The 13,168-nt window shown below is 35.4% G+C and overlaps 1 protein-coding gene across 1 annotated transcript in view; it reads right to left on the reverse strand.

Moving 5' to 3' along the window:
- Positions 1-13,168, reverse strand: part of LOC107691706 (protein ABHD17C) — a 63,590-nt gene that overhangs the window by 7,940 nt on the left and 42,482 nt on the right. Inside the window, exon 2 of the mRNA XM_016490522.1 lies at positions 10,525-10,704. Coding sequence (XP_016346008.1) covers positions 10,525-10,704 — 180 coding nt within the window. The remainder of the gene's footprint in view (positions 1-10,524; positions 10,705-13,168) is intronic.

The raw sequence follows: 13,168 nt of genomic DNA on the forward strand, positions 1-13,168 counted from the left end.
TCGATTAGCATTGCATTATAGATATACTTTATTATAATGAAAATTATAATAAGAACTCAGATAAACCATATATTGCCGTAGTTGTGTGTTTATTAGTCACATTGAATCAATGAAAGCATTTAAATTGTCTGTTTATTCAGCTACCGCTATAGGCATTTCCTGGGTTTCTTCTGCGAGGTGTATTTGGAGTTTCAGCACGAGCGCGCCCTCTGGCTTTCGGATGAAGATTTACTGCTGATCACAGAACCGTGCTTCACTGAAAGATACGCATGACAATTGCAGCTTCAGTCTAATCGCAATTTCGATTTATCGTGCAGCCCTAAATATAACTTTCAAATCTGTAAAGACTATTTATTTGTGTGCACTCACAATAACAACAAAACGCACCTTTGTAAAGTAATGAAAGCAAAGAGGATGCGCTTTCTGTCGTCTCGATCTCTGTGAACTTGAGCGTGAAACGCCATGTATGTCTTTGCCTTACAGACATGAAAAATATATCTATAGAGAGTGAAATTCACAATAACAACAAAACGCACCTTTGTAAAATAATGAAAGCAAAGAGGATGCGCTTTCTGTCGTCTCGATCTCTGTGAACTTGAGCGTGAAACGCCATGTATATCTTTGCCTTACAGACATGAAAAATATATCTATAGAGAGTGAAATGTCTATTTTTAAATGAACCAAATCAAAAACAAATATTATCTGATTATGTAATCTGTATGAAACATGCATACAGGCGTGTCCACATACTGCGGAGATTAAGTGTCGCCGACTTCATCTCTTAAACCGAAAACAAAGAAAGCACTAGTTTATCAAATTATTAAAATGTTAATGCAGTATCTTTACTGTTTTTCATTGACATTCATAATCATTACTTCTGCCAGTGCGCTGTGGCAAGCTTTATGCGTGTGCTCGAGTGCTTATTAGGCTATGTAGGCAATTAAAGGCTCAATATAATGATTTAAATGGTTTATAAATAAACTTGCGATTAGTCGAGTAATGCTTAAAATGAATGACTACTAGTCGACCAGAAAAATCCTTAGTCGACGGCAGCCCTAATGTAATGTAAACATACCCTAAGATTCCTTAGTCCCAATAATAAGAATAAGAACTATACAAATAAAGTTAATGATAAAAATAACATTATTATTATTAATAATAATAATAAATACATGACTACTATAATACAACTGCACTATAAAATAAATTTAATTAAGTGTATTAATTATTTTACTTTACAGTAGTCAAATGGCAATAGCTATACCATCAAGCCTTTATTTTGGCAGAAAATTGCAAGGAGACTTTTAAGTGTCTGTGACAAGAGACTTCTATAGAAAATTGGATAAACAAGTATGTCCAACTTTATCTGCATACAAACAATACACTCACAAAGGCCGATATATACTAAATAGCATATGTGACCCTGGACCACAAAACCAGTCTTAAGTCGTTTGGGTATGTTTTTAGCAATAGCCAAAAAAACATTGTATGGGTCAAAAAAATTGGCCCTTATGACTGGTTTTGTGGTCCAGGGTCACATATCTCAACTGCTCGATTGCTTGCATAGTCACAAAATGTGAAGTATATAATAGCCCAGCACTTGATGTCAGAGAGAAGAGAAGACGAGAAAGCACAGTTAGTCCAGTTGGTGTACTGATACTGTCGAAAACGCACATTGAAACGGTTTCAAATATTCAAAATCAACATCTATTGAAAAATCAATACACTACTGACTGGAAGTCTGGTTAAAATGACACCCATGTTTCATTGAAGTTCAAGAGTTCAGAGCCAACATGACCCATGGAGCAGGGAAGGGAAGCAATATCGCAAGCTCTGATATGAGACGAGACTCCGTCTCTCTGTTCCTCCTTACCCCTCATCAGTCTCGAAGAGACCTTGACTTTAGGAGTCAACCCTCGCCTCATTTTAATATTCAAACCATGCCACACTGCAGGCGGCAAATCTACAGAGACAGGCTAGTCATTAAACTTTCATTCAGCCTGACTGTCCATTCACAACAGGCTTTGTGAACACCCACCAAGTCACACACACACTCCCCTCCTGTGTCCCTTGAGTCCACTGGATCTGGAATCAGTAACTGGAAGAGAAATCCTGGGCTTGGCAGTGGTGGTTTCCAAAACTCACACCACCAGATTTGCTTCCAGTCTTGTAATCTGAGGATTATTTAGGGTGTTATGTTTGTTTGGAGGCGTTCACACTAACAGCGTTTTGAAGCAACCCCAGGTCGATCGTTTTCAACAAGAGTAAGTGATTTCCACTGAGCGTGGGTGCCAGCAGCTGGTGGCAAAAGTTGAGTAATCAACAATGATGCAATGCGACTAGTGCAGACAGTAGCTTGCCGGCTCGTACAGTTTAGTACAAATGCAAACTAGCAACAAAGATCTTCAATGTTCAAACTACAGTCAGTGTGAACGCACCTTCAGCCAGGTACATGACGGAGCGGCATCTATTACACATCTCTCATCACTAGTTGGGTTGACATAAGGGGGTTGTGAGGGAGAAAAACAGCTGTTTCTCTCCAAGACAGTTGAGGAACATCTGTACTGCACTCTGATAACAATCAAATAACAGATGTGTCCAAATTAATTATGAAACACCATCCTCTTTTAACTCCCAAAAGCACTATTCCTTTAAAAGTATAGTTCATCCAAACATGAAAAGTTTGTGATTATTTACTCACCCTCAAGGTGCTTCAAACACTGTTTTTGTCCTTGTGTGGAACACAAAAGGAGAATTTTGAAAAATGTTCATGCAGCTATGAGTTCATAGTGGAATTGCACAATTATATGATACAGTTTAATGTGATTATCTAATCCCAAAACTATGATTTAATTCAAATATATGTGATGCATGTTTCAGAGTGAAGCGCAGCACTGTTCTTTTTACACGCAAAAAGTTATTGTGTAGTAATAATAATGATCCTCAGTAGTAAAGTCATATTCGTAATCATAACCAAATCATGGCCAGAGTTGTTCAGCCATACAAACAAGCACAGCAAATGCAGAACTTTGTTAAAATTACTTTTTAAAATGACACATGAAAAAGACATCAGAAAAACTGTAATTATATTCTTCCCTACTCAATATATTCAATATTCTTCCCTATAAGATATAATTTTAATTAGTAATACTTCATAATGACCACACTTTAAACTCAAAAAAGACATGCAAAAAAACAACAACAAAAGCACCATTAACGTTTTAAGATTTATGTGCTAGTTTCAAAAGAAGTCTAAGAACAGACCTAGATTTTTAGTGAATAATGATCTAAATATTCATCTAATGCTCACAAAAACGTTAGAAAACTGCAAACAACTACTTTTAAGGTGATTTTATGTAAGAATTGGTCAGAATTTGACCATAGCACTATCCCAACCTTCATCTGACTGGGTGTAAAGCAAAAACTATTTACTTGAAGCTTCATCAGTCCTAATCCCACCACTTCAATCCTCATAACTCTACTCCTCTTGCTCAAAAAAAAAAAAAAGGAACCCAATTTTGAATCCGCCTACTCCAAGATTTCACATTTTATTAAGGGGAACGAACGACGTGTTAAACCATAATGCTTTTGACAAATTGCAAGCCGGAGTCAAGACGCTAGCTCATTAACACCTCCCGTCAGCTGGCTGCGTGTTCATTACGGGTCTTTGACGGGGCCGACTGGCGAGCTATTAGAACACAGAGACGGTTAAATCTCTCACGACTGTAGCCTCACATTATGAAACACTGACAGAGCTGACAGAGTAGCAGAGAATCAGGCCTCCGTGACTCCCATTCATCACCCAAAAGAGAGCGAGAAAAAGAACATCTGCCTCCGAGAGAGAATCACTTTGATTACAATGAAACGCGCCCCCGACCATCGCTAATTTCACCCGGTCTGGAGCAGAGAGAGTGAGAGAAATGAGACCTGAGGAGGTTTCCGTCAGTCTCATTCTGCTGAGGCGTTTCTTAAGCCTCGACAGCATTCTGTTGGAGAGCTACGGCTGTAATCTTCCCATTATAGCCCTTAATCTTGCAATTTGATCTTGTTGCAATTTAATTAGATTTAAATATGAGGTCAGATAAAACGGGATAAGCGATTAAGAGACGTCCCAGACCAGTCACTGGCGTCTAATCGCGTTTAATCCAGAAATCCGCATTCTGATTTCTGATTCAGACCCAACTTAACCGAGGCTTGACTTCAACGCCTTGTAAAGAACGACTTGGATATTTTAGTATTATTTTGACCACCTTCTGTTCCTTCCCTCTTTAAGTGCAAATCAAGAAAGTCTTTCATGAACATTTTAAACACAGGGATTGAAGAACTGTGACCTCCGTCAGCATCTCAAAGACGACTTGACGATTAAACCCAGGAGTAAACCCAGGAACGTCCAAATGAGCAGTTATGTGAGCTCCTTAGAGGTGTTACCCATAAACCTTTTGTGATGCCTCTTAAGGGCGAAATCTGATCACAGCCAAAAGGTAGCATTCTAAGACGAAAGCTAATGACAAAAAAGTGAAACCAAAGCCCATTTAAGGCAAGTAAGTTAAATTGGCATACACTTAAAATATTTTACCTGAAAGAAAACAACAGGCAGAAAATATTAGAAAAAAATAGTAGGGAATTTGTAATCGGTTTTATTTAAAAAAAAAAAAAAAAGTTAATTTTTCTGGATTCCCCCTCTTTTTATTTTTTTCTGGATTCAGATTTAATGGTTAAATTAAATTTAAATAATTAAAAAATATGTATAATTAATTGAAATAATGAATTGTAAGAAAACAATCTAACATTGATGTATTAAAAGTGTAACAAAAAATGTTTAGGACCCTATTAAATCGGTTTTATTTCTTAAATTCAGATTTATTTTTCCCGAATAATTTATCATCCGTTTTAATGCTTCTGGATTCCATTTTAATGGTTTAGTTCAGTCGTTCTCAACCTTTTTTACTCCGAGGCCCCCCTCCTCTCCAAATTAATACCGCATCCCCCGCCCCCCAACCTTTTCTATTCACAAAAACCTTTGTATTCGTGTTGTTATTTTTCAATTCCATTTAATTATTTTTAAACAAAACAAATTCAAGATAGATTTAAACATTCAGTGGTTTTTTTTGCAAACATACTTTGCAAAAATGTCATTGCAGGCATTCTTTACAACTTAAAAGTACTTAAAAGTACCTAAGGCTCAATTATAAGGTAATTTTAACAAATAAGCACAAGTAAACCTGCCATACCAAACAAGACCACAGGAAGGTGCCAAAGGACTGCATATAAACTACTACGGATCCATTCAGAATCACTAAACACACCAAAACACAAATGAAAAATGGAAACATTCTGCATGTGTGGAGACTCAGCGATCAGAAGGCGGCTCGACATAATTAGTGAACAGTGAGCTCTGTCAGAACAAGTGATTGTGTCTGTGTTTGGAGCGTCTGATGCCCATATGTACTCCAAAACACGCCTCTTTGGTGAGCATCCGTTATAAAACACTCGCTGTACATTAATTTTGACAACTACGTGAATGTACTGAACTGTGTTCAAGTAGAAACATGATGTTATAGTGATCAGTGCGGCGAGAGCGCACATACACGGTTTGTTTGCACACCAAAAATAACGGATAAATGTGCGCCTAATGTACGACTCTTGTATGCCACTGTAATCGTTTTTGCCTTGATTACAATTGTCATCTATCAAAACCATACTAGAGCGACACTGGGTTGAATTATCCTGCCGAGAGCTGTAGTTTGCATATCATATGGTCTTGCAGGGGTCGGGTGTTTTGAGTCGTTCAGTCTGTATTTCACACAGCATGATGAGAAACGGCTTGAGCTACTTCAAAACACAGGATATCAATTCAGAACACGCACAAGAGAGGTGGTGCTGTTATTTTTTTTATTGTTTTAAAATGTAACATATCAATCATAAAATTAGTTAATTGAATATACTTTAATTTTAAATTATTTTGCGCCCCCCATGGAGGATCGCTAAATTTAAATCAATTTAAAAATTCCTCTTTTTTTTGGCAAATTGCTGCACAACAGATGTTCAATGTTAAAATTAAACTTGATTTTAAAAACAAAATTTGCTAAGTTCCATGACATTCCGCATTATACTGTAAATGAATTTATGACTGGTTCGGTGATTCTGTCCAGGTTTTCCGCATGATGGAAATTATAAGGCCCTAAAATAGCAACTTCTTTGAAATGCAGAAAAAGCAGCATGCACTTGAAATGCTCCAGTTTAAATGCAAGCTCCAGCTGATGGTGACATCATGTCAGAAAGAGCTCACATTTACCACTGAGGATGAGATGCCCACTCTGATATGTTATGAGATGCACGCTGAGAAATCTAGACGGACAACAAGCACTCAATCTCACTAATTGCAAATTCAGTTTACTCTCGCTTTACCTAATTGTGCATGTACTATATGTGGCCATTTAAACTCTGATACACTTGTACAGTCCAAAAATTAATTTGAGAATTTCTTTGAGGTCACTGTGCTTTGAATTAGTGAGATTTTATTTGATAAAATAATTGATACTTTTAGGTTGCATTAAATTGGTCAAAACAAACTATTTCTGTTTAAATCAACATATTAGAATGATTTCTGAAGGATCATGTGACACTGAAGACTGGAGAAATGATGCTGAAAATTCAGCTTTGAACGCAGGAATAAATTACATTTTAAAACATTCAAATAGAAAACAGTTATTTTAAATTGCAACAATATTTCGGAATATTATGCAGCCTTGGTGAGCAGAAGAGACTTTTCAAAAACATTTTAAAAATTGTACTGACCCCAAACTTTCAATGGCATTGGTTTTACCGATAACTGAAATGTGAGACTTCACAACAGTAGAGCAATACAGTTTCTCTCGGTGATTTGTCTACAAGCGGTTTGTCTCCTCTTACAGTCTCTGCCAAAACATTTAATATTAAAAGCAGGAAGGCACTGAGAAACGTCTCGTGACATGCAACAACGACTCCTGTCTGTGCACCAACCACTTGCTATGATGATTTTGATAACTCTTCTAAAAGAGCACTTTAGTGAGTCACGTATTTTGTTGGTCTGATTTTAAACATCTCGGCAACATGAAAAATTAAGCTGCATGTGAAAACTGCAGCAGGGGAATAAGTGACAGAAAAGACATTATTACAAACTTGTAGAAAGCTGAAGCGAAACGGTTTGCGGGTCGTGATGAGGAAATATCATGACTGATATAAGTTAGCATGGAATAAATATAGGTCTCCTCCGCTGCACAGGTGAGCCGTTTCTCACCGGCTTTATCTCGGCAGCCAGACGCGGAGGTTACAGCAGAGATGAAGGGAATGAGATTCAGAGGTAACGCACGCCTCACCCGAAGATTTCTGGGAAAAGCGATGCACGTTCTCTGAAACAGTCAAGGGTGTCAGCTATCACGACAGGGGGTTTCAAAATAACTACTTTGATTTTACCAGGAATCCTTGAAGATAATCTGTGTAATCTGACATGTTTCAAGCTGTGTAATTTAACAGTACGAGAGCAACTGCAGTTTCACGCCGCCGATCAAGGGTTTTCGTGACCGGTTACAGGGACGGCTTTTAAGAGCAATTACACGTATAGAAGTTCACGACAACTTGTCCAAGCAAAACAGCTTCTGTCAGCGCAGACGTCCTGCAATTCTCGGGTTTGAGAGGACTTAGCAGGAGGTTTTATTTGACATAATGGATGAAAGTTTCTGTCCATGGCAGAGAGACTGAAATAAAGCCTGTGTGCGAGTGTATTTGTGCTCTTATACTGTATAAGTCACGTCTTGTGTTAATTGCAGACCTGTCATATTAGGAGTAGTATTTAAGTTCCCTCATTCTGATCTTATAATAGCAGCACAATGCAATAACTAGCTGTTCTTTTCTTTTTTATGCTTTGCAATTATAGACCATCCACATGTCCAGCATCTGCTGCATATATCACAGATGCATTTTATATGACAGAAGCACTAGCATTAAAAGGTTTGGAGTCTGTAAGATCTTTTATGTTTTTGAAAGCAGTCTCTAGGTTGCATTAATTTGATCAACAATGCAGTAAAAACTGTAATGTCGTGAGATATTATTACAATTTAAAATAACTTTTCTATTTGAATATATTTTAAAATATTATTTATGGCAAAGCTTTTATTTCACGATTCTTTTATGAATAGAAATTTGAAATGAACAGATTTGTTTCTTCTTTACGGTCACTTTTTGATGCATCTTTGCTGAATTAAAGTACACATTTCTTTCAAAGAATAAAATAAAATTAATTGTATTAATTTATTAATAAAATATTATTATAAAAAAATTAAAAAAGAAAATAAGAATGTTACCTTAGCAACCAACTGAAATAAGTATAAATACTAAATTTACTGAAACTAAAATTTAAATAACTAAAAATATAAAAATAAAAGCTAAATCAAAATACTTTAACAGTACATAAATAATCCTAAATTAAGACTGCTGACAGCCTCAACCTTGAATACATTTACACTAAATATAACACCCTTGTTTATACAACTAAATTAAAAATAACGATGAAAAGCAGCATTTGACAAAATATTCCGCAACACAAAAAACCTAAAACCAGTTTTAAACCTGTTCATGTACACGAACTGTAACGAACATTTGCCATGCTATGTGAGAGCAGTAAAGCTGCGTGCTTCACATGCAGCATTTTGTTGCGTTAATTGATGGAAAAAATGGAAATGGAAAAAGCAAGACTACTTTAAAAACTACTGTCACTACCAAAATAAAGGTCAAGTTAGTAGTGCCTCTGCTTTTAGTTACACCACAAAATCATAACCTAAAAATGCATTTAAAAAGGGTTATATATTAACTATGAACTAATGTCCACTAATAGCCATATGGATATAGAGATACTCCAATATAAACAGTATATCAGAACCTCCACCGTAACATTTTTACCGTATATACACCATATAGGTTCCATAATTAGAACGAAAATGGTAACAGTTTGCATACTGGCAATTCTACAAACATGCAAAAACTTTCACTTTGAAGCAAAAAATAAAACCCCAAATGGCTACAGCAGTGAGGCACTTGAAAGCCATCGCCTGAACTGCTGAAAGGAAGGCAAATGGCTCACTTTTAGCACTTTCTAGCTCAGCATGGTGAAATGCAAGTCACTTCCCACTTTTATAAAACCTCAGAAAGAGTGTGGAAGCTAAAATAAACTGTACAAATGGAAAAGAGGAGGTAAAGGAACAAAGCATGACGGCTGGATGAGGTTTACAGGATGTAACTGTGGTTCTCTGTGTCAAAGAAACTTTACCGTGTCGACTCGGTTTAAACTCTCGACTCGTTCAGATCCCTGTTGTATGAGTGATGAGGCCATTCTGAGCTTCCTGATGTTCCTGCTAGCATCTGTGTGGATACCGTGGTGAACTGTGCGCAGCTTCAGGCTGTTATTAGTTTGATGCTACATGCCAACAACCCACCCGAAGCCCATTCATGGATCATCTAAAGCATTTTGCACTCAAAACTGGAAAACAACGATGCATAAAAATTGAGATCATGCACACTATCGGTCAAACGTTTAAGGTCAGCATGCTTTTTAGTTTTTCAAAGTTTCTTATGCTCAGCAGGGCTACATTTTCGATCGAAAACACAGTAAAAAACAGTAACTGATTGAGAAATAATATTACAATAGCTGGTTTCTATTTGAATATATTTCAAAATGTAATTTATTACAAGTTGAATTTTCAGCATCATTACTCCAGTGTCACATGACCCCTCAGAAATCATCCTAATATGATGATTTACTGCAGAAAGAAACATTTCTGATTATGTCGAAATTAAAACACCTGTGCTGCTAATACATATGTTAACATGGACATTTTTCAGTTTTATTCAAAAAAAAAGTTGCAATAGAAAAGCAATTTAATCTTTTACAACATTAAAAGTTGGTAGCACTACTTAATTCAGTGCCATTAGTTAATGTCAGTTAACTACATTAACTAATAAATGGACTATTTAAAGCATTATCCAAAATGTCTTCATTGTCACTTCTGTTCAATTTAATGCATCCCTACTGAATTAAAGTATTAATTTCTCAAAAGAAAAGAAAAGAAAGAAAAAAAAAAAAAAGACTTTGCCCAAACGTTTGAATGGTAGTATAGCATGGTTTTTATAGTGAACTTAAAATTCCATAAAACATAATTTTCATAACTTGAAATAAACAATTTTAATTAAATATTAAAAATAACCTTTCTTTAAACAACATTTCTTATTTTCATTTAGTTGTAGTAAAATAAAATAACTAAAACTCAAAAATGTTTACTATAACTATAGACATTTAAAAAAAAAGCTAATAAAAACAAAATTACTAATACTTTAACCTAAATTATGATGAAAACAAAAAATATATTGAAAATAATTCAAAATATTAATACAAACTATAATAGCATCTCAAGGACACTAAAATAACACTGTAGCTATAGGAGTCTGCATTCTCATGCATTGTATTATGGTCCACAGATGTTTGGATCTTACCTCGGGAAGGCATCGAAGCAGTAGGTTTTGCGTGTGTCGGGAAAGGCCACACGCAAGCCGGACATGAGGGGAGAGTGGAGGATCACCGCCGCGCACTCGTACCGGGACGCCAGGTCCACCGTCGGCACTGTCCCTATGCTCTGACCGTACAAGATGATGTTTTCCGGAGTCACTCCATACCTTCAGAAGAAAAAGAGAGAGAAGAAATTAAAAACGGCTGCATATCACATCAACACTTCAAGTGTGGTACATTTCTGGCATCCTCTCATCTGTGTGGGCGAAATTACATCACAACGCAAGCAGCTCGTGATGTTTACTTTGAATTGCGTTTGTGTCTATAGCAACATTACAATTGGTGGCAAAATGTATTTCCATCACGGCGTATTATTAGATAATCCAATTGGACAAAATGGCATGTTAGATCAAGAACAGAAGAGAAACCATTAAAAATAGAGACATGAAATGCAGATATAAACTCGCAGGCTTCATAAAAGAACTAAGTGAGTCCCTGAGCTAGTGAACACAGGGCTGAAGCTTTATTTGACACTTTAAGATGCGCTCAAAGGAAATGCCAGAGGGGGCGAGCGAGAAGTCAAGGAGTAGATGGAGAAAGAAAGGGGAAAATGCACTGCTATGCTCTTCAGGTTTTTGTTCTCCGACTTTCCCAGGCAGCTTTGCAGTCGGGTCTGACACCTGGTCGCCAATAGAAAGCAAACGTGTTTGAAGTCTAACCTCAGATCAGGCTTTTTCAGGTTTTTACCGCAGGCTTGCCCAGGGCCGCGTGAGACGAGGTAGAGAAACAAAGCAGCTGTGAGGTGGAAGTCTCGAATGCACACGCAGCAGTACAAAGTGTACCGTGGAGAGCGCTAGCTACACGAGCCTCTGAACTCGACTAGCTTTGGCGAGATTTTATCAGGTAACGGAACATGAGGTCTCCATCGCTGTCTCCCACACAGACAGATGTTACAGGGTGAAAAGAGGAGGCTGAGAGCGCTCTTGTAAATAAACAACCACCCATGCGACGGAGCTGATAGACACTGTGAAATTCAGGCTTGGAAATCAAGTTTCTAGAGATGTGATGAGAGGAGAGCAAAAATACATCTCAGAGGTAATTCATCTCCATCAATAACTGTCAACATAGAGAGTCAGCTTATAGTTGGAAAAATTTGTTTGTGAACAGTTTTGAATAAACTGGATTTTTTTTACATGCAAGGTTTAAATTCTGAAACCTTACTCAAATTAATTCAGTTTTTGTCATATAAAATGGTCCCGTAAGTCCAACTAAACAGTAAAAAAAAAAAAAAAAAAGATTAAAAAAATTCATACAACGAAAATGAATAAATTATACATAAATTACTATTACTAATAATAATAAATTATTACTATTATTAATTTAACCATCAACATCAATAGCCATGATGGAACAATTTACCTATATAATAATAATATTAATAATAATAATAATAATAAAATTAAAACATTTTTGCATATAATTTTGTACATAATAATTATTATTATTATTATTGTTGTTGTTATGCATTAACTAACAATGAATAATACATTTGTTACAGTATTTATGAATCATCGTTTAAGTTAATAAACAAAAATATACCTGTTTATTGTTAGTTCATGTTAGGGACACTAAATACTAAGAGATACCGGAACATGAGGTCTCCATCGCTGTCTCCCACACAGACAGATGTTACAGGGTGAAAAGAGGAGGCTGAGAGCGCTCTTGTAAATAAACAACCACCCATGCGACGGAGCTGATAGACACTGTGAAATTCAGGCTTGGAAATCAAGTTTCTAGAGATGTGATGAGAGGAGAGCAAAAATACATCTCAGAGGTAATTCATCTCCATCAATAACTGTCAACATAGAGAGTCAGCTTATAGTTGGAAAAATTTGTTTGTGAACAGTTTTGAATAAACTGGATTTTTTTTACATGCAAGGTTTAAATTCTGAAACCTTACTCAAATTAATTCAGTTTTTGTCATATAAAATGGTCCCGTAAGTCCAACTAAAAAATTAAAAAAAAAAAAAAAAAAAAAGATTAAAAAAATTCATACAACGAAAATGAATAAATTATACATAAATTACTATTACTAATAATAATAAATTATTACTATTATTAATTTAACCATCAACATCAATAGCCATGATGGAACAATTTACCTATATAATAATAATATTAATAATAATAATAATAATAAAATTAAAACATTTTTGCATATAATTTTGTACATAATAATTATTATTATTATTATTGTTGTTGTTATGCATTAACTAACAATGAATAATACATTTGTTACAGTATTTATGAATCATCGTTTAAGTTAATAAACAAAAATATACCTGTTTATTGTTAGTTCATGTTAGGGACACTAAATACTAAAAGATACAAGTTTTGATTTTAAAAATGTATTAGTACATGCTGAAATTAACTAGGATTAATTAATGCTTTAGAAGAACGTTTCATTGTTAAATGTTAACTAATGCTGTTAAAGATATAGTAGGATATAATGTACAATGTATAACAAAACATTATACCTACGCATGCATGTAGTTATTATTATAATTATTACTACTATTTTATGTTGTTGTTGTTATTATTATTATTATTATTATTATTATTATTATTATT

This window comes from Sinocyclocheilus anshuiensis, unplaced genomic scaffold (genome assembly GCF_001515605.1).
Source record: "Sinocyclocheilus anshuiensis isolate Anshui unplaced genomic scaffold, SAMN03320099.WGS_v1.1 scaffold45, whole genome shotgun sequence".
Taxonomy (NCBI): Eukaryota; Metazoa; Chordata; class Actinopteri; order Cypriniformes; family Cyprinidae; genus Sinocyclocheilus; species Sinocyclocheilus anshuiensis.